The sequence below is a fragment of the Schistocerca gregaria genome, chromosome 11, assembly GCF_023897955.1.
Source record: "Schistocerca gregaria isolate iqSchGreg1 chromosome 11, iqSchGreg1.2, whole genome shotgun sequence".
Taxonomy (NCBI): Eukaryota; Metazoa; Arthropoda; class Insecta; order Orthoptera; family Acrididae; genus Schistocerca; species Schistocerca gregaria.
Window position 1 is genome coordinate 84,663,098 of NC_064930.1, and position 23,616 is coordinate 84,686,713.

General features: G+C 42.7%; 1 protein-coding gene across 1 annotated transcript in view; it reads left to right on the plus strand.

Annotated features, from left to right (window-relative positions):
* LOC126295328 (adenylate cyclase type 6) overlaps positions 1–23,616 on the plus strand; it is a 2,630,635-nt gene that overhangs the window by 2,203,220 nt on the left and 403,799 nt on the right. Inside the window, exon 10 of the mRNA XM_049987795.1 lies at positions 6,284–6,376. Coding sequence (XP_049843752.1) covers positions 6,284–6,376 — 93 coding nt within the window. The remainder of the gene's footprint in view (positions 1–6,283; positions 6,377–23,616) is intronic.

Below are 23,616 nucleotides of genomic sequence, written 5' to 3' on the forward strand. Positions count from 1 at the left end.
ATGTTGCTGTGTAAGAAATTTAGCTAAGATATCGAATTTTTCTTTAGACTTAAGTGGAGATCTGTATCTGTCACCAGTCTCGAGAAAACTGATCGGATGTAGCACACTCATTTCCGATCTCGCCGTGCCAGCGATGAATCCAGAATAAAATATCCACAACGTTCCTCAACGGTTTGAGATATCGAAGTGAGGTTTTGGCAGATGATAGCACACAAACTGTATTTGGCCGTGTGGTTATTATGCCAAACTTCGTTATATACTTCGGTAATCCCGTAACTACAAATTTTTTGGATGAAATAATGTATTTTTAGGTGCCACGAATAACTGCTGAAACGAGAAATGCTTTGGGTTTTGGAACAGCATAAGCGAAGACAATACACGTTTATTTTGTGCCGAGAGTGGGCTTTTTCAATAAGCTACTGACGTCACTTTTCCTCAATTCCCCATTTAATAAAATTAATAAATCACTGTTTCAGAATTCTCTCAAATTTGCGTCTCCACAGCATGCTAGAGAGAGCTGATACGGTGTATACTCCGCTGTACGAAGGCAGAAGAAGCGAATTTAACATGGTAACCAGACAAATGTGTAAATCATAGTCAAAATTCGCCACTCGTGACTCTTCTCTGAAAGTTACAAATGGTTAACAAGCCAAGCGAAAATCAATCGCTGCATTTTCAGCGGAGTTCTTTTCAGATTACTAATCAAAACAGGCTGCCAGAGCTTTGTAAATGGTCACCATGCAAGTGTGGGCGTGGAGTGGTCCCACTTAATATTTACAAAAAATGTGAGTGTGGGCGTGAGTTCAGAGTGGCGCTTCCCCTCCAGCGCTCTGCATTTCCCCTACAGCGCCTGCCCATGGCTCCCACCACTATCACTCTACCCACACACGTCCAGCCAACTGTGCATCTGCCGGCCGCGGCGTTTTGTGCGGACTACACTTTGCTCCTCTGACTGACCAGTTCTGCTGTCGCTGCTTCTTCTAGTGACAACGCGTTACCCACCATCTCCATTGATATTGGCGAATCTGCCTCTAGTAACGACTAGTGGTCAAATCAGTAGAGGTAGGGGTGTAAATGTGGAAGCGTGTGGGTAATGTGGAAACGTATAGTATCTGGCCCGCAGAGTGCTGCACTGTAGCGGGGCAGCCAGAAGTTGTTGCAATGTTTTCCTATTTGTCACGGCAGAAGGTTAGCAGTCAGTTGAGCAACAGACGCCGTGACAGTGATGCAGTTTATGTTCGCGCATTTTCTAAACCTTTTTCGAGGTAAGTTTTGGTATTACATTTATCCACATACTTTGTAGTTATCTTTTCTTTACTTCTGATAGCTTATAAAGGGAGGTGCATAGAAGGTTTTAGCATTCGTTTGTCAACCTTAAATGGATAGTTGCTTCATGTCATCCACCGAAATTTTTAAACGGCCATTGTGTAGGTAATGTGGAAGCATACATACGATGGCATTGTGGTAACGTTTCCACTATACCAACATCAAACACATTACTTCCAATATGTTTTGCGTCTGTTTCTAGATGCCACGAAAGCTAAATGATCGGAAACCAAGAGCTATTGTGAAGAAGTCGGTTGCTGGAAACACGATTAAGGCTATTCAAAGGTTTGTGCATAGTGATACGTCACCTGAAGAATGTGTTTCTTTGATATTTGGACGTAAGCCTGTACTACCTGATGCTATTGAGAAACAGTTGGTACAGTCAGAATGAGATGGCTAAGCCATGTCTCCGCAGTATCCTTTCTTTCAGGAGTGCTCGTTCTGCAAGTTTCGCAGGAGAGCTTCTGTAAAGTTTGGAAGGTAGGAGACGAGGTACTGGCAGAAGTAAAGCTGAGAGTCGTGCTTCGGTAGCTCAGTTGGCGCCAGCACGGTAGCTCAGCGTGCTCGGTTAGAGGGTTAGCTACCCTTTGTAATAAAAAACGGAGTGAACGGATCAACAAAAGAACCTGAACGGCTGTCATCGGACGTCCGCCACCAACAGATTCGTCGACCAATATAGAGCAAAATGAGATTAAAAAATAATTTTGCCGGCACGGTAGCTCAGCGTGTTCGGTCAGAGGGCTATGCGCCCTCTGTAATGAAAAAAAAACTGAGTTATTCGATCATCAACGAACTTAAACGGATGTCGTACGACGTCCGCCCCGAACAGACGCAACGAACAAAAGCGAATAAAATGGGATAAAAAAAAATTGGTAGAGCTCTTGCCCGCGAAAGGCAAAGGTCCCGAGTTCGAGTCTCGGTCGGGCACACAGTTTTAATCTGCCAGGAAGTTTCAGTTGGTACAGTATCTCACTGAACTGGATAATAGCTTCTACGGCCTTACAAGATTAGATGTCAAGAGAATGGAACATCAGCTAGTGGAAAGAAATAATATTAATCATCCTTTTACATCAAATGCTTCAGGTCGTTTGACCTTTTTCTTAGACGACACAAAAATAAACTCACAATCCACAAACCTATGGGGACCTCATTCTCGAGAGCAAACAGGTTGAACAAAGAAGCAGTAGACAAGTTTTTTGATATTTTGGTAGCTGAGTACAGTAAACACTCCTTAAGTTACCTAAGGATTCAGATGAATAACCCAATGCACCAACTGTCTTTTCAGGCGAGTCGGAAGTGGATCTCACGGTTGGGGAAGAAAAACCTACTTAAGAATATGCTATTTTTCCAAAGACGTTCAGGGAGAATTGTGGATTAAATTTGTAGTGTGTGAGGAGTGGAGTCACTCTTTGTATGCCAGAAATGAAGGAGATATTTACATATGCGACTTTTTGCGAGTGAACTTCGCTTATGAAGCATTTTTCTATTACAGTTGCGTTTAAAACTATTTTGTGTAATTTAAATTTAATATAAAATAAAATAGTTCCTAAAATGTTTAATAGTTTTCGTTTCCCACAAATTTAAGGCGTTTCCACATTACCCGCACTGCTTCAAAAATTAATGAGTTGTTGTGCAACCAGAAAAGGTTTTTTAATTTTTAACATATTTAGTTTTTGTGTTTGATAATATTACATTCATTGCTAAAACATTATGAATTAGATTTGGTTAATTTTTGAAGCTGAAAGAGAAGTAAACATTTCTTTTATACAGCAAAAACAAACTGGGTTTCCACATTTACGCCCCGACCTCTATTACAAAAGAGTGACCAGATACCATCGATATCACAGCGTATGTACCAGTAATAAATCGAAACGATTACCACACAAGAACTTTAAATATTTATCAGACGGCGGGGTCAGGGATTTTCTCTACCTCGTGATGGCTGGGTGTTGTGTGATGTCCTTAGGTTAGTCATGTTTAAGTAGTTCTAAGTGACTGATGACCATAGATATTAAGTCCCATAGTGCTCAGAGCCATTTTTTTTATTTATCAGAAATAACACCAACCAAGTACCATATAGAAGAAGCTGTAGTTGGTACCGCGAGAAAGAGTAAAAATTTTGAGAAAAAATGTTCATCGCAAAGAAAAATAGATGGATAAATCGACTAAATATTGTAACTCCCTCCAAAAGGGGAAGGATAGTGTTTTATTTCTTACACACAGTTGAGATTAAAAACGTAATTTCTCTCCAAATTGACTATAATATGACAGCATATAGCGGTATAAAAAAAAATTTGCACCAAAGCAGCAATCACCGTTACGTCTGTGGTCAAACCTGACAGATAGTATCGAAAATTCCTGTAGACCCTATTGATGCACTGCTGAGCAATCACCTCTTCAACATTCTCCCACGTCACTCCGTTTTGTACCTTCGTGTATGGGTTGTTCGTTTTAACGTGGACTAACTATACAGGGTGAGTCACCTAGCGTTACCGATGGATATATTTCCTAAACCACATCAAATTCTGACGAGCCCATTCCACAGACCGAACGTGAGGAGAGGGGCTAGTATAATTGGTTAATACAAACCATACAAAAATGCACGGAAGTATGTTTTTTAACACAAACCTACGTTTTTTTTTAAAAATGGAACCACGTTAGTTTTGTTAGCACATCTTAACATATAGACAAATACGTAATCAGTGCCGTTGGTTGCACTGTAAAATGTTAATTACATCCGGAGATATTGTAACCTAAAGTTGACGCTTGAGTACCACTCCTCCGCTGTTCGGTCGTGTGTATCGGAGAGAACTGCAACATACGTCGCGTTTCTACAGAATAATCTGCCAACGTTGCTCGAAAATGTCCCACTGGAAACGCGTCGACGTATGTGGTATCAGCATGATGGTGCACCTGCACATTCCGCAATTAACACTAGGCTGACCCTTGACAGGAAGTTCGACGGGCGTTCAACAGGACGTGGAGGACGCATAAATTGGCCAGCCTGTTCTCCTGATCTTACACCTCTGGACTTCTTCCTGTGGGGTACGTTAAAGGAGAATGTGTACCGTGATGTGCCTACAACCCCAGAGGACATGAAACAACGTATTGTGGAGCCTGCGGTGACATTACAGCAAATGAACTGCGGCGTGTACGACATTCATTAAGTCAGAGATTGCAATTGTGTGCAGCAAATGATGGCCACCACATTGAATATCTATTGGCCTGACATGTCAGGACACACTCTATTCCACTCCGTAAATGAAAACGGAAACTACGTGTGTACGTGTACCTCACCCCTCATGGTAATGTACATGTGCGTCAGTGAAAAAGACCAATAAAAAGGTGTTAGCATGTGGACGTAATGTGCTGTTCCAGTCTCTTCTGTACCTAAGGTCCATCACCGTTCCCTTTGGATCCCTACGTAATTCGGTGCTCTCCGATACACACGATCGAACAGCGGAGGAGTGGTACTCAAGCGTCAACTTTAGGTTACAATATCTCCGGATGTAATCAACATTTTACAATGCACCAAACGACTCCGATTACGTATTTGTTTATATGTTCAGATGTGCTAACAAAACTAACGTGGTTCCATTTTTTAAAAAAAAGTAGGTTTGTGTTAAAAAACATACTTCCGTGCATTTTTGTATGGTTTGTATTAACCAATTACACTAGCCCCTCTCCTCACGTTCGGTCTGTGGAATCGATTCGTCAGTATTTGATGTGGTTTATGAAATATATCCAGCGATAACGTTAGGTGACTCACCCTGTATGTCTCGAAAAATACGCATTGTACGAAAAAATTGTTTCAGATGAAAAGTTAATATTTTCAAGAAGGGCAGTTCTCAACTCTGGACTCGCATTCGGGAGGACGACGGTTCGATCGCGTCTCCGGCCATCCTGATTTAGGTTTTCCGTGATTTCCCTAAATCGTTTCAGGCAAATGCCGGGATGGTTCCTTTGAAAGGGCACGGCCGATTTCCTTCGCAATCCTTTCCTAACCCGAGCTTGCGCTCCGTCTCTAATGACCTCATTGTCGACGGGACGTTAAACACTAACCACCACCACCACCATCTAAAATAAAAAATTTAAAAGTTAAAAGTTGACCACCCGGCACGGAAATACAAACGGTACACCAGATACAATTAGTGTCAGTTCTTTTGATAGCTTGCATGATAGTGCGCGAGACAGCTCAGTCTTTGTCTCGCGTTCGATCACTACTGAGGTCTCATGTCAAGTTCTTGTATCGCTCTCTTGTTCGGTTTTGGGAAACCAAACGAAAAACACGTTTGGTGGCACCGTCTCTGGCGGGCCACTTGAATTTGCGCACGGAACGGACTGACTGGCTAACTTCAATGCTAACTGACTCGGAAAAGGCGCAACGTATCGAATTTTTTCTGAACAATTGTCTCTCAGCACAACCTACCTTGCCACACCCTCACAATTTGCCAGATTGTTTCTGAAAGCCTGTGAATACAGGGTCACCTAGCTGCCCCTATCGACGTGTTTTATGCAACCTCCAATGCCTTCAAATACCGCATGCAAGATTTTCATATTTTCTCACTCGCCATATGCAACCATTAGTGCAGAAAAAATATACAGGACCTCCTAGTAGGAAATTTTATGTAGTTAAATTATGTACCTGGATACTTTTCACTAGAGGTTATAGTTTTCTGACTATTCAAGAAAACGTACAGATGTGACTTTCAGACACGTTTCTCTTGAGTAACTCGGAAACCATGGTATCCATTACAAACTATCTGTGTGCAAAATTTGCATACATTTTTTTACAAAGAAATCCTGTCCATTTTGATCTCCAGGAAAGCGAGTGAGAGAACATACGGTTTTTGAAGGTGGTGTGGATCGCTAGGCGCACCTACATCACCCTGAATATTGAGTCACTTAGTTGTTACTAAAGTGCCGTCACACTAATTGTACCTCTGTCTTTCCGCAGCATCCTGTTCGCCGACATCTGCGGATTCACAAGCCTCTCAGACCAGTGCACGGCTGAAGAGTTGGTACGCCTGCTCAACGAGCTGTTCGCGAGGTGAGTACTCTGCCTGTACTTTCTCTGTAATCTAACGGTCTTCCCAAACAGCTAGCTTTGCACAGGGCGACTGCCGTAAGAAATAACATAGCTTTTACTTCGTGAATGGTTCAATATATTATCCAAAATGAGATTTTTGTCAAACGATAATATGCATACTGTAACGTCTTTTAGTTATACGGATAATGTATTATTTCTAACTTAGGTAGTGAAACAAATTTCTTATGGGAAGGCACTTTCTTCGTTTTTTTAACGAGTGAAAAATCTGTCGCAAAGGCGAATAGAGTGTAGCGACACAGCTTTCCAAATTTTGAAAATGTTGTGGGCTTCAATCCAAAGACTAGTTTGGTGCAGCTCTCCACGCTAGTCTATTCTGTGCATGTCTCTGATCTCTGAATAACTGCTGCAGCCTAAATGCCCTTTAACCTAACTATTTCATTCAAGCCTTGGTTTCCGTTTACAGTTTATACCCGCTACACCTCCTTCGATTACCATACTAACGATCCCTTGCTGCCTCAGGATGTGTCCTGTGAAATGATCCACACGTTTTACTCAAGTTGTGGCATAAATTTCTTCTTTTCCCATTTACATTCATTACCTCCTGATCACTTACGCTATCTGCCCATCTGACGTCAGAATGTTCTATCACACCACGTTTCAAACACTCCCGTTCTCTTCTCGCCTGAGCTGTTTATGTATTTACATTAGATATCCATAGTTTCCTATCTTTCACAAATGCTTTCTTTCCAGTTCTGTATCCTATCTACTACAAGCCTTGTTGCCCAAATAGCAAAACTGATCTACTGCTTTTCATGTCTCATTTTGTGGTCTGATTCCCTAATTCACTAATTTTGTTGTTATTCCTCTCATACCTTCATTTCAAAACACTACCCATTACGTTCAAATACTCTTGTAACACCTTTACCGTTTCTGACAGAATTACGAGGAGCGTTCAATAAGTAATGCAACACATTTTTTCTGAAAGTAAGTTACCTACACCATGTTCTTTTCCCACTCTTTTGCCACGAATCTCGATTTTTCCACACAATCTATGTTCAGTGCTATGGGCTTACGCCACCTTACTGGGAGGTCCTGTGTACCCACATGGACCACTCTACTACAGGTCGAGGTCTGAGCCAACGTCTTATTGCATCAGTAAGCCCCCCCCCCCCCCCCCCCCCCCCCCATCGTTCACGCACTGCTTCTCGTGGAGTGCATCCTTCATTTGGCCAGCCTGATGGAAGTGGTGTGGTGCGAGATTCGAGCTGTTAGGTGGATGACGAAGAACTGTCCCGTGAAGTTTCGTGAGCTCCTGTCACGTGGGCATATTTGTGTGAGGCCTTGCCTTGTCATAGAGAAGCTATCTTTTTTCACATGTACTCCTCTATTGCCTCCCCTGTTTCATCTCTCAAAGCTATACATTGGTTTTCCATTGTATTAGTTTCCTCTGTTTCAGTTCACCGTGGTCTAATGTTCCCCCTGAATGTCAATGTATTCAGGTCCCTTCGCCTTAATTTTCTAAGTTCTGCAATTTCTTTAGTTTTAGTCTGCAGTTACAAAAGCAATAAATTTAAATATATTTGTTTAAAAAGTAGATAAAAATGACACCTTCGTGAGAGACAGTTTCCACTCCTTGCACTCTGACTGCGTAAGCGTAAATGAGATGTGTTTTAAATTAAAAGAAATACACTGATGAGCCAAAGAAACTGGTCCACCTGCCTGACATCTTGTGGGGCATCAGAGAGCACGTAGAAGTATCGCAGCGTGACGTTATCATCAGCAACCAAACGATTTTGTTGCAGATGACAAGCTACCTGTAATAAATAATACAGAAGTGGTCCTGAGAAACCATGCAAACAGAGTGTAAATGTATTAACTAAAAGAAACATATTGTTGTTTGGACTAAATTTTCCCGTTATTTTGTAATAATTTAGTAAAAATCGGCGTTCCGCGTAACTGGCGGACCTTACATTCAACAACTTTAACTTCAAACACGATAAACAAAAAGGGTTGAAATGTAGATAACGAACAAGATCACAGTTCGTAGTAACTGACGGGAAGTCATCGAGTAAGAAAGAAGTAATATGTGACATTCCCCAGGGAAGTGTTATAGGCCCTCTGGTGTTCCTGATCTACGCAAACGATTTAGGAAACAAATTGTACACCCTACTTAGTTTTTCTTCAGAGGATGCTGTCATTTATTTTCTTTGAAGCTCATCAGATGATCAAGACGAATCACAAAATGATTTAGATTACCTATTACATGGGGCACAAACCGGCAATTGACTCTAAACAATGAAACGTGTGAACTCATCTACATGATCACTAAACTGAATGCGCTAAATTTTAGTTACACAATAATTCACACAAATCTAAGGGCTGTAAACTCAGCTAAATACTTAGGGATTACAATTGTGAAGAACGTAAACCTGGAACGATGGCAGAGATAATGCTGTGGAGATAGCAAACCAAAGACTGCGATTTACTGGCAGAACACATGGAAAATGTAACAGGTCTACTAAAGAGACTGCCGACACTAAGCCTGTCCGCCCTCTTCTGAAAGATTGCTGTGGAGTGTGGGATACGATTCGTATAGGACTAACGAACTACATCGAAAAAATTCAAAGAAGGGCAGCTTGTTTTGTATTGTCGCGAAGTAGATGAGAGAGTGGCATGGAAATGATTCGCGAATTGAGGTGGCAATCATTTAAAAAAAGACGTTTTTCGTTGGAGCAGGACCTTTTTATGAATTGTCGACCACCGACTTCTTCCTCATAGTTTGAAAATATACGTAGGGAGAAATGAGCATCATAATAAGATAAGAGAAGTCAGATATCTCACGGAATGAGTTCAGTGTTCGTTTCTCCCGCGCGCCGTTCGAGAGTGGAATGGTAGAAAAGTAGCTTGAAGGTGGTTCGATGAACCCTGTGCCAGGCCCTTAATTGTGAGTTGCGGAGTAATCTTGTAGATGTATAAGTAGATGCACATCCTCAGAGACTACATTTTCCCCTGCAAATGTTTTTCAGTTTTAAATATGGTTCACAAATCCCTGTCTCACCATTATATAACAACCTGAATCGACTGCGCCTTATACACCAAAAATATTTAGCGTCGAGTAATGATACATTTGTCTCGGTAACATATGTAAGTGATTAACACTACAGGATCACAGGTTAATGCAAGAGCGAGACAAGCATTGCCAGTGCAACTGCCAGATGTCAGTCTATGGCAGGGGTTTTAGTCCGCGGGCCACCAAGTCATAAGGGCCAAGATCTACCTAGTGGGATTAAAGCTCCCTAGCACTCCATGATCACCGTAATGTAAGGCTAAAGGAAAGATGAAATCGCAAAAATCTAAGGTTGTGGGAATAACCAGCACTGAAACGAACTACGATTTTTATTTAATTACATATTTTTGATAGGTGGACGAACGTGACCGAATTTCTGGCATATTTTATTCTGGCGAATTTCACCGACAAAAAAGTGTGTCACTGCACATTCTTCACGAAAGCGTCGTGCAAAGTTAACGAAATCGCAAAATCATTGTTAGCAACACTATTACTACAAGACGTAACAGAGGTAGAGTGCGTCAACGCATTGCTATTTCAAGCAGTGCAGCAATAAGTTTAGTTATGTAGTCTCGTATCGAGTAGCAGAGCCGGAGCATATATTTGATGGTTCTGCTGCGTCTATGTTGCGAGTGTGGGACAATTCAAAGTTTGAATGCGAAGAGACAAGGAAAATCTGAAAATCTAAATACGTAAAGAAAGTAAAACCTTACTTAAGAAGCCTCTTCCATAATGATTGATTACTAACGCTAGTCGCCGAAGTGGCGTCCATTTGAAAGACTTGTGAGTAGAATAAAAGGCAAAGAATTTTTTTACTTAAAATGTTTTCGCCAAACTAATCTGTTAACTTTTTTTTTTTTAAGCCATGACCTTCCGCTTTGTAAAGATAGAGCTACGACAATGTCGCGGTGTATTGGTCACGATAGGCCTCGAAACTCAATTGTTAGCAGTATAGGTACCACCTCAAATATTTGGCGGGCCGGATACCAGGGATGTCCGGCCATCTAACGCGGGCCTGTTTGACAGCCCTCGCGGGCCGTTTTCGGCCTGTGGGCCGTAGTTTGGAGACCCCTGGTCTATGGGATGGAGTTCCATCCCTGTTGTACTAGGTCGGTCGACACTGGGTCGGTTAATCATGTATGTGGATGATGCTGGAGTTGTCGTCCTATGATGTCCCATATGTGCTCAATTGGAAACAGATCTGGTGATCGAGCTGGCCAAGACAACATGCCGACACTCTGTACAGTTGGGCCATAACAGAAATATGAGGACAAGCGTTATCCTGTTGGAAAACATGCCCTGGAATCCTGTTCACGAGTGGTAGCACAGCAGGCCGAATTAGCAGACTGACATGCAGAGTTGCAGTCAGGGAGCGTGCAATAACCATGAGTGTGCTCCTGCTGTCACATGAAATCGTATCCCAGACCATAACTCCAGGTGTGGCTCCAGTGTGCCTAGCATACAGACAGGTTGGTTGCAGACACTCAACTGGTCTTCTCCTAGCCAGCAAACGGCCATCACCGACATTGAGGCAGAACTAGCCTGCGTCAGAAAACACAACAGACTTCCACCCTGCCTCAAGTGAGCGCTCGCTTGACACCGCAGAACTCCCGAATAGCGGTGGTTTGTGGTCAGTGGAAAGTACGCTGCAGGGCGTAGATCCCGGAGCTGTCCTTGAAGGAACCGATTCGTAACAGCAGTAGGGTTTTGGAGCATATACTGTATTCAAACATTATGAATCACCTCGAAGGGAACGATCTATTGACACGTAATCAGCATGGCTTCAGAAAACATCGCTCTTGTGCAACGCAGCTAGCTCTTTATTCGCACGAAGTAATGGCCGCTATCGACAGGGAATCTCAAGTTGATTCCGTATTTCTAGATTTCCGGAAAGCTTTTGACACCGTTCCTCACAAGCGACTTCTAATCAAGCTGCGGAGCTATGTGGTATCGTCTCAGTTGTGCGACTGGATTCGTGATTTCCTGTCAGGAAGGTCGCAGTTCGTAGTAATAGACGGCAAATCATCGAGTAAACCTGAAGTGATATCAGGTGTTCCCCAGGGAAGCGTCCTGGGACCTCTACTGTTCCTGATCTATATAAATGACCTGGGTGACAATCTGAGCAGTTCTCTTAGGTTGTTCGCAGATGATGCTGTAATTTACCGTCTAGTAAGGTCATCCGAAGACCAGTATCAGCTGCAAAGCGATTTAGAAAAGATTGCTGTATGGTGTGTCAGGTGGCAGTTGACGCTAAATAACGAAAAGTGTGAGATGATCCACATGAGTTCCAAAAGAAATCCGTTGGAATTCGATTACTCGATAAATAGTACAATTCTCAAGGCTGTCAATTCAACTAAGTACCTGGGTGTTAAAATTACGAACAACTTCAGTTGGAAGGACCACATAGATAATATTGTCGGGAAGGCGAGCCAAAGGTTGCGTTTCATTGGCAGGACACTTAGAAGATGCAACAAGTCCACTAAAGAGACAGCTTACACTACACTCGTTCGTCCTCTGTTAGAATATTGCTGCGCGGTGTGGGATCCTTACCAGGTGGGATTGACGGAGGACATCGAAAGGATGCAAAAAAGGGCAGCTCGTTTTGTATTATCGCGTTATAGGGGAGAGAGTGTGGCAGATATGATACACGGGTTGGGATGGAAGTCATTACAGCATAGACGTTTTTCGTCGCGGCGAGACCTTTTTACGAAATTTCAGTCACCAACTTTCTCTTCCGAATGCGAAAATATTTTGTTGAGCCCAACCTACATAGGTAGGAATGATGATCAAAATAAAATAAGAGAAATCAGAGCTCGAACAGAAAGGTTTAGGTGTTCGTTTTTCCCGCTCGCTGTTCGGGAGTGGAATAGTAGAGAGATAGTATGATTGTGGTTCGATGAACCCTCTGCCAAGCACTTAAATGTGAATTGCAGAGTAGTCATGTAGATGTAGATGTAGTTCGTTGTGCCACTGTGGTGCCAACTGCTACTCAAATTGCTGCTGCAAAGCAGTGTGGTGCGCCCAAGCCATATGCCAGACACGATGGTCTTCTATATTAAAAAAATAAACACCCGCCTCGATTGCGAAAAAAGCACCCAGTGTTGAGTGTTAACCCAGGTTTCGGCTTAGATAACTACACCTTCTTCACAACAACAATAAAACCCACAAGTGCCTAAGAAGACCTTTGTCAATGATTAAAAGAACACCATAGCTATACATTTATAAACGAAAAAGCTACAAACGGTCGCTCAGTTACAAGCCTGACTCGCTACCTAAGCAAATGCACAGGACAAGGGAAGTTACTTGAACGCGCATGCGCTTACCAATATGACAAAGTTTGTACATGGGTCGGGGCTAAATAGCCCATATATTCTCAACTGTGGATCAACTTATATCAAAAAAATGAAATGGATAGAACAAGAGACGAGCTAATAGGAGATGAAACCTAAAAATAACCGCACACGGCCGCTTATGCTAGTAAAGGAACTTATATATGACGCTTCCTATGACAACAGGAGGAACTGTACCTATAGCCAGTAGTTAGCCTGGGGGGGGGGGGGGGGGGGGGGGCTGAAAGGACGTAATGTAAAGACGTCGTGGTAGTAAAGATATAGGGATAAAACGTGAAGTGCTCAACGGGCTAAAATCACCTTCATCGTAAAAGGAAAATGAGGATAAAAAGAAAGAAGATAAACAGCTTGACCAACGGCGCTTGCCGATCAGCGCGCACACGTGATAATCCCCAGATAATCAGATTTACAGGTTTGAAGAACAAAGTAAAGGCGCGAAACCTTCAAAAAAAGGTGGTGCCTATACTGCTAACAATTGAGTTTCGAGGCCTATCGTGACCAATACACCGCAACATTGTTGGAGCTCTATCTTTACCAATCGGAAGGTCATGGTTAAACTTGTGGCTATCCACAATAAACAGACAGACCATTCTCCGTGCGATAGTAAAATAAATAAATAAATAAATAAAATATTGAGCATATTGTCTTTAACATGTTCCAGATGCTTAAAGATCTGCATTTCTTCCAAAACATCCAGTTTTAAGCCCTTAACCTCGGCATGAAGTAACTCGATATTATCTGGACGGTTCGGCGCATGAGCCGTTTGCACCAGCTGTTCCGCATAAGTAGAGCCCTTAGTACCGTCACCGCTTCTAGTAGGAAGACCCAGAGCTCGTCCCGTTTGCCCGATGTAAAATTTGGACAATACCCGCATGTAATTTTATATGCTCCTGACTGGGAAAGTTTATCGCTCTTACTCTGCAAGGATTGAATTAAATTCGTATGTAAACTATTATTAGTAGAATAGGCGACTCTGAAATTATGGGGTCTGGGTAAACGCCCCAATCTGCAACCTACATTGCATATGTAAGGGATAGATATCGTTCCCACCTGTTTGTCATCTAACACCTCCCCTAGGGTGGAAGATGTAATATTATTTTTATTTATTTTCTTGTTATACATCTGTCTTACGAACTGAGGTATATAGCCATTATTTACAGCAATATTCTCAAGTGTGACCGGTTCAGTTTCTACCGCATCTGGTGCAAGAGGAATAGCTGTATCTCGATGAATATTAGAATGAAAAAAGGCCATCTTATGTGCGTACAGATGTTCCTCCTGTTGTCATAGGAAGCGTCATATGTAAGTTCCTTTACTAGCATAAGCGGCCGTGTGCGGTTATTTTTAGGTTTCATCTCCTACTAGCTCGTCTCTTGTTCTATCCATTTCATTTTTTTGATATAAGTTGATCCACAGTTGAGAATATATGGGCTATTTAGCCCCGACCCATGTACAAACTTTGTCGTATTGGTGTGCGCATGCGCGTTCAAGTAACTTCCCTTGTCCTGTGCATGTACTGAGGTAGCAAGTCAAGCTTGTAACTGAGCGACCGTTTGATGTTTTTTCGTTTATAAATGTATATCTATGGACTTCTTTTAATCACTGACAAAGGTCTTCTTAGGCAGTTGTGGGTTTTATTGTTGTTCTGAAGAAGGTGTAGTTATCTACGCCGAAACCTGGGTTAACACTCAACACTGGGTGCTTTTCTCGCAGTGGAGGTGGGTTTTTAGTTTTATAATATATTAACCAAAGATTGCTGACGCGCTGCGATGCTGAAGGTTCTTAAACGATGGTCTTCGCTTTCGGTACTCCCAAGTGGCCATCCACAGCCCAATCTTTCTGCGACCTTACATTCCCGTGACCACTGCTGCCAGCACTCATACACAGTGGCTAAGTCCCTGCCAAGTCTTTCTGCAGTATCGCAGAATGAACATCCCGCTTCTCGTAGCGCTATTAGACGGCCTCGTTTAAACTCAGTGAGCTGCTGCTGATGGCGTTTTTCGCCTTAAAGGCATTCTAGACTACTAAATTCAAAATTAACAGCCTCAGTTGCGGGGTTACCTAGATTTACCTAGTTTTCAACTGGGATAACCCAACCCAAGTTTGACAATGTCCATTATGGACAAACATTAGTAAGTGTAATTCTGAAGAAGGTTGGGTTATCCCAATTGAAACCTAGGTAAATCTAGGTAACCCCGCAACTGAGGCTGTTAATTTTGAATTTAATATTTATACAGTTGCTGACAGGGCCGCGAAATGCTGAAAGTATTGAGATTCTAGACTACCATCAAGTCACCACGTCCAGTGTCAAAGGCAACCGCCACTCACGACCGATCCAGCGTGCATTTGAAGCGAACCTCATCTGCATTCTCTTAACAATGCTCGTAGCCCCACTATAGAGCGACTGGCGCGAGATTTGAATACATCTCATCTTTCAGACGCCTACCAACTTTAGTTTATGGTGCACAACTGCTTCTTGGTGTTGCGATTTTTTTTCCGTCAGTGTTCATTCTTCTTGAGCTGTCAGGACTTTTGTCTTTGTCACACGAGGCGGGATATTCTTGTTATAGATCGCTGTAATTCTGTGGAACATCGTTTGCTTTATGGGCTCCATATCGACTACGTTCTCTGTGAAATTTTTCTCGCACTTTCGTATCTCCCGTCTCATTTATTTATATATTTATTTACACGCCAGATTCCGAAGGACCAAATAGCGGAGCAACTCTCCAAAGTCATAGAACAAGTCAGTACATGAAATTACAACATAAACAGATAAAAATAAAATGTTTATGAACCCGAAAAAAGTCAACCATAAGTTGGAAGTATATTCAATCAACAATACAATAAGAACTAGCTTAATTTTTCAAGGAACTTCTTGACAGAACTTGACAGAAAAGGAGTGACCCATGAGGAAACTCTTCAGTTTTGATTTTAGAACGCGTGGATTACTGTTAAGATTTTTTAATTCGAGTGGTAGCTTATTGAAAATGAATGCAGCAATATACTGCACACCTTTCTGCACAATGTACAAGAGTTAAGGAGTTTCGATTTAAATGCAGGTTTGATTTCTGCCGAGCATTAACTGAGTGAAAGCTGCTTATTCTTGGGCATAAGCAAAATTTGTTAACAAGAAATGACATATATATATATGTCCGAACCGCCCGTTTCTGAGCCAAAAATACCCTTTTAGAATGGGGAGAGTTACTCCAAAATATAATACCATACGGGATAAGCGAACGAAACTAAGCAAAGTAGATTAATTTTTGTGTCGAACAATCACTCACTTCAGATACCGGTCGAATAGTAAAAATGGCAGCATTAAGCCTTCGAACAAGATCCTGAACATACCTTTTCCACGACAGTTTACTATCTGAACACCTATAAATCTGAACTGTTCAGTTTCATGAGTTATATGCCCATTCTGTGAAACTAAAACGTCAGGCTTTGTTGAATTATGTGTTAGAAACTGTAAAAACTGACTCATCCACTGTGACTGAGCGTTATTTTATTTTCTACAAGCCATGATCCTATGACATGAACAGCACTGCTTGAGACCGAGCTAATGTTGCACACAACATCCTTTACAATCAATTAGCAAAGAGAAATATTTTGAAGTTACCTGTAATACTAGAGTGCATATCATTTATATAAATAAGAAACAGGAGTGGCACCAACAATGACCCCTGAGGCACCCCCCCCCCCCCCATTTGACCGCACCCCATCACATCCATTCCCAACACTGTGAATAATGACCTTTTGCTGCCTGTTGCTAAAGTAAGAGGTGAACCAATTGTGAGCTACTCCCTGCACTCCGTACTGTTCCAACTTGTGGAGCAATATTTTGTGATCAACACAATCAAACGCCTTAGTTAAATAAAAAAATATGCCTAGCGTTCGAAACCTTTTGTTTAACCCATCTGGTACTTCACATAGACAAGATAATATAGCAGTTTCAGTTGTTAAACGACTTCTGAAGCCGAACTGTACATTTGATAGCAAATAGTGTGCTATAAAATGATCAATTATCCTTACATACACAGCCGTTTCAGCGTATCGCATAGAAAAAGGTCTTAAATTGTCTGCATTGTCCCTTTCTCCCTTTTTATAAAGCGGCTTTACTACTGAGTACTTTCATGTTCATCTAAATCCTCTTCCTTCTATCTAACACTGTCTTAAAGTTAATTTCCGCTGTTTGGTGCATGAGTTACTGTAAGAAGAAGAGGCTGACTCTGTAGAGGAAGTTGCGGCGCGTTGCATCAAACCAGTCGGAAGTCTGGCGAAGCAAATTTACTCCCTTGTTTTCGTTGGACAAGCAAGGCGCTACCCCGCCGTGTAAGAAGGAAGATTTAATCAGTGGGGCCAAGCGGGATTTGAAAGGTCTGTTGCGAAGAGGCATCCGAGAGCCGTGTGCCGAACGGCTTTTCGCCGAGAACACGGGCCGCAGGGAAGGGCTGTAATTTTAATCTAGACGCCCTACACAATAGCCCGAAACTTAACACATTATCCTGTGCTCCTAGTTTCGTAATCACATCCGCTACTTATATAAAGTTCTACGTAAGCTTCACAAACTAACGGAACTCCCTGGGAGGAATTTGGCCGAGAGTTCGCAGAGGAACACTTGCTTTGAACACACTCGGTAAATAAACCGGTAGTTTCAATTACTAAGGTGAATAGTTTCTCTCTCTAGGGGGTAATACTAACATTATGAAAAAAAGAGGACAAAAAAGTGGAGAGGGAGGGAGAGAGAGAGAGAGAGAGAGAGAGAGAGAGAGAGAGAGAGAGAGAGAGAGAGAACCTTAGCCTGAGTTACATGTTCATACGATCCCGACGATCTCCTTGCTTCGCCTCCGCCAAGGATCGTCAAGGGCCGCCTTATGGACTATGGTCGAGGGTACTTCAGGCACAACAATACCGTTCTCGAAACGTGCATGGAACGAAGACTGTCGGTTGTTGTTGTTGTGGTCTTCAGTTCTGAGACTGGTTTGATGCAGCTCTCCATGCTACTCTATCCTGTGCAAGCTCCTTCATCTCCCAGTACCTACTGCAACCTACATCCTTCTGAATCTGCTTAGTGTATTGATCTCTTGGTCTCCCTCTACGATTTTTACCCTCCACGCTGTCTTCCAATGCTAAATTTGTGATCCCTTGATGCCTCATGAGATGACATACCAACCGATCCCTTCTTCTAGTCAAGTTGTGCCACAAACTTCTCTTCTCCCCAATCCTATTCAATACCTCCTCATTAGTTACGTGATCTACCCACCTAATCTTCAACATTCTCCTGTAGCACCAAATTTCGAAAGCTTCTCTTCTCTTCTTGTCCATAGATGGAAGGAGTATATAGAGGGTCTATACAAGGACGATGTACTTGAGGACAATATTGCGGAAATGCAAGAGGATGTAGATGAAGATGAAATGGGAGAAACGATACTGCGTGAAGAGTTTGACAGAGCTCTGAAAGACCTGAGTCGAAACTACTGACGGCCTCGGAAGACCCAGTCCTGACAAAACTCTACCATCTGGTGAGCAAGATGTATGAGACAGGTGAAATACCCTCAGACTTCAAGAAGAATATAATAATTCCAATCCCAAAGAAAGCAGGTGCTGACAGATGTGAAAATTACCGAACTATCAGTTTAATAAGGCACAGCTGCAAAATACTAACGCGAATTATTTACAGACGAATCGAAAAAGTGGTAGAAGCCGACCTCGGGGAATCTCAGTTTGGGTTCCGTAGAAATGTTGGAACACGTGAGGAGGCAAGACTGACCTTACGACTTATCTTGGAAGAAAGATTAAGGAAAGGCAGACCTACGTTTCTAGCATTTGTAGATTTGGAGAAGGCTTTTGACAATGTTGACTGGAATACTCTTTTTCAAATTCTGAAGGTGGCAGAGGTAAAATACAGGGAGCGAAAGGCTATTTATAATTTGTACAGAAACCAGATGGCAGTTATAAGAGTCGAGAGGCATGAAAGGGAAGCAGTGGTTGGGAAGGGAGTGAGACAGGGTTGTAGCCTCTCCCTGATGTTATTCAACCTGTATATTGAGCAAGCAGTAAAGGAAACAAAATAAAAATTTGGAGCATGTATTACAATCGAGGGAGACTGTCGGTAAGACCCTGTTAGCTCCAACTTCCCTGATATCCTCAGAAATGGTTCAGATGGCTCTGAGGATTATGGGACTTAACATCTAAGGTCATTAGTCCCCTGGACTTAAAATTACTTAAACTTAACTAATCTAAGGTCATCACACACGCCCATGCCCGATGCAGAATTCCAACCTGCGACAGTGACAGCCGTGTGGTCCCGTACTGAAGCGCCTAGAACCGCTCGGCCACAGCGGCCGGCCCTGATTTCCTCCTTTCGGGCACTTCCCGAGACGTATGCTGGAGGAATTAATACGATGTCCGAGTCTTCTTGGCACGTACACTTTCTGACTGACAACACTGAACTTTCATTTTCTTTCAACGTCTACATCTGCATCAATATTCATAGGCTGCAAACCACTGTGAACTACATGGCAGAGACTACCTGGCGTTGTGCCAATCCCCAAGATGGCGCTCTTTTACACAAGCTTCTAATTTAGCGCGTTCTCGAATGCGAGATGCTTATAATAGTTTCCACAACGAAACCTTGTCTCGAAACCTGGGAGAAAATCCAAACATTTACTGGTCGTATATGAAGTATGTTAGCGGCAAGAAACAATCAATGCCTTCTCTGCGCGATAACAATGGAGATACTACCGAAGACAGTGCTGCCAAAGCAGAGTTACTAACCACAGCCTTCCGAAGTGTCTTCACGAAAGAAGAAGAAGTACAGGGTGTTTCAAAAATGACCGGTATATTTGAAACGGTAATAAAAACTAAACGAGCAGCGATAGAAATACACCGTTTGTTGCAATATTCTTGGGACAACAGTACATTTTCAGGCAGACAAACTTTCGAAATTACAGTAGTTACAATTGTCAATAACAGATGGCGCTACGGTTTGGGAAACTCTTTAGTACGATATTTTTCACATATCCACCATGCGTAGCAATAATATGGCGTAGTCTCTGAATGAAATTACCCGAAACCTTTGACAACGTGTCTGGCGGAATGGCTTCACATGCAGATGAGATGTACTGCTTCAGCTGTTCAATTGTTTCTGGATTGACAAACTGCTTATTTGCTTCTGTCTCGGCAAATAAGCAGTTTGTCAACAAGTGGCCACGAAAGTCTTAACAATTTTGTTTCTGGATTCTGGCGGTACACCTGGTCTGTCAAGTGTCCCCACAGAAAGAAGTCACAGGGGTTCATGTCTGGCGAATAGGGAGGCCAATCCACACCGCCTCCTGTATGTTTTGGATAGCCCAAAGCAATCACACGATCATCGAAATATTCATTCAGGAAATTAAAGACGTCGGCCGTGCGATGTGGCCGGGCACCATCTTGCATATACCACGAGGTGTTCGCAGTGTCGTCTAAGGCAGTTTGTACCGCCACAAATTCACGAAGAATGTCCAGATAGCGTGATGCAGTAATCGTTTCGGATCTGAAAAATGGGCCAATGATTCCTTTGGAAGAAATGGCGGCCCAGACCAGTACTTTTTGAGGATGCAGGGACGATGGGACTGCAACATGGGGCTCTTCGGTTCCCCATATGCGCCAGTTCTGTTTATTGACGAAGCCGTCCAGGTAAAAATAAGCTTCGTCAGTAAACCAAATGCTGCCCACATGCATATCGCCGTCATCAATCTTGTGCACTATATCGTTAGGGAATGTCTCTCGTGCAGCAATGGTAGTGGCGCTGAGGGGTTGCCGCGTTTGAATTTTGTACGGACAGAGGTGTAAACTCTGACGCATGAGACGATACGTGGACGTTGGCGTCATTTGGACAGCAGCTGCAACACGGCGAACGGAAACCCGAGGCCGCTGTTGGATCACCTGCTGCACTAGCTGCGCGTTGCCCTCTGTGGTTGCCGTACGCGGTCGCCCTACTTTCCAGCACGTTTGTCCGTCACGTTCCCAGTCCGTTGAAATTTTTCAAACAGATCCTTTATTGTATGGCTTTTCGGTCCTTTGGTTACATTAAACCTCCGTTGAAAACTTGGTCTTGTTGCAACAACACTGTGTTCTAGGCAGTTGAATTCCAACACCAGAAAAATCCTCTGTTCTAAGGAATAAACCATGTTGTCCACAGCACACTTGCATGTTGTGAACAGCACACGCTTACAGCAGAAAGACGACGTACAGAATGGCGCACCCACAGACTGCGTTGTCTTCTATATCTTTCATATCACTTGCAGCGCCATCTGTTGTTGAAAATTGTAACTACTGTAATTTCGAAAGTTTGTCCGCCTGAAAATGTACTGTTGTCCCAAGCATATTGCAACAAACGGTGTATTTCTATCGCTGCTCGTTTAGTTTTTATTGCCGTTTCAAATACACCGGTCATTTTTGAAACACCCTGTACGTGCTCGCGGAGCTTAGCAAGCTGTGAGCAGCAAGGCGCGAGCACGCTACCCCCACTACCGGACCAGAGCGGAGAGAGGGGAGAGTCACGTGGGGCACACAACAGCTGCCGCCAGTCAATGTAGGGATATCACTCACGAATTATTACTGCGGCAAATGAAACAAATAAAGGAGAGTGTACACGTGCCACATAATTTTATTAGCTTAGCGTATGCCTCTACATTCGTATTAATTTGTGAACTGCTACACAATACAAGGTGTCACTGAAGTGTGGGATTCTCGGTTATCTTGTACTTTTTGCCCTTTACAATTGCGTCTATGCTCGGAGTAATTGTTCTTGTGCATTGTAGGCGCAGCGTGCAGTTTAAATTTCGATCAGCCAATGCGTTTCTCGGGCGCGTCTTGTTACATTTCATTGCAGATAACAGTTGTTCACAAACATACGTGGAACCGAACATTGATATTATTGTAGCTCCCTGTTTGTGCAAACGAGGAAAGCTATCCTGAGGGAAGTGTCTGTAGAATTCCAAAATGTTTTTTTGTTCTGAAATTTGTCTCTGTGTTCTCTGTCACACTGCACGTCAACAATTTCTAGTTACAGCTCAGGAAGAATCTCTTCAATATTCGCTGAATATGGAGAGGAGAACAGATCAAAATCAGTGTCTAGTGCTGTCAGATCTTGAAAGCGTTGATCAAATTCTTCCTTAAGGGCAACTAAACTAGGTGAATAACGTTCACAGTCTTTCTGAACATCTTGCATGAGAGATAATTTAGGAAAATGAGCTAGATTTCCTGTTTCCAGCTGACACACCCAAAGTGTCAATTTCACTTTAAAAGCTTGTATTCTATCTATGATATGAGTAATTAGATCTTTTCCTTGTAGTGAAATGTTCAAAGCATTTAGATGGCTACTTAAATCTGCTAAGAACGCGAGATCACATTTCCATGAAGGCTCTTTCAATTCAGGAACACACATGTTATTTATTTCCATGTACATATTTATCTCATCTAATAGGCAAAGAAATCGATTTAATAATCCGCCACAACTAAGCCAGCGCTGTAATAAGGCAGGCTGCCATACTGGCTTTCTACATCCTCAAGAAAGCTTTTAAATTGCCTGTGTTGTAGTCCATGCTTCCTTATATAATTGGTTGTACGAACAACAACACTCATCACATTTTTTAGAGTGATACACATTGCACATACGTTTTGCTATTGGATCCCACAGTGAACGGCCCTTATTTCATTCGGCACGGTCAGTTTTTGCATTTTCTCCTTCAGCAGCGCAACGAAACCTGAGTTTATTCCCTGTCATCACCGCTGCACCGTGTGTAGACACTGAAACTAAAGAATTCCACGACAGTCCTATATTTTCTACACTTTCTTCAACACTACTCAAAATATCACCTCCGGTTGTAGTGTTCTTCATGGCTACTACATCGAGGAGCTCCTCCCTCACCTGAAGATCTCTAATAAATATGGCAAGCTGTGCTGTTCCAGTGATATCAATACTTTCGTCCAGAGCTAGAGAATACGCCATACAATCTTTACTGATATTTGCAAGCTGGCTCTGGACGTCGTCTGCCATGTCCTGTATGCGACGCATAATGGTCATGTTAGATAATGGCCCAATCCGAAACTGTTCAACTTGAGATGGACGCAAATGTTCCGCTGCATCTACCAAACATTCTTTTATTAAATCGCCATCAGAGAAGGGGCGCAGGGATTTTGCTGAAAGCAGAGCAATTTTGTAACTCACTCTGAGAGCTGCCGCAGTTGATTTTTCTTCGTCGTCCAGATCTTCTTCGGATAGCTTCCTTTTAAGTTTAATAACTTCCCGTGCACGATTTGGTCCATCACATTTTCCACTTCCGTAGTCTTTCGCGTGGTACGACATATTATGTCGTGACGTACTAAACATTTTGCAAGACCATCTTTTTCTGTAAACAGATACAATTCCTCCCAATGGGGTTGAACTGCGAAAGCACGGTTGGGGTTACACAACGGCGACTTGACACGATTCTTAACCAGCGAAGTGACTGTGAGAGCTGATCGTAGTATTTTAAACGTTACACAGTCGGCGCGAATTTAATAGGCACGCTCCCATCCCTCCCTACTCCGCGACCTTGCACCTGCTCGCGAGAAGGTGCCTGAGCAGACGCGAGTACTCACGGTCAAAACCGGCCAGTTGTTAAGCCCTGCATTAGCTCCATACCTAGCAATCATTTACAACCGTACGCTGTACGAAAGGTCCGTACCCAAAGACTGAAAAGTTGCACAGGTCACACCAATATTCAAGAAAGGTAATAGGAATAATCCACTAAATTACAGGCCCATATCATTAACGTGGATACATAATGAATTACCTC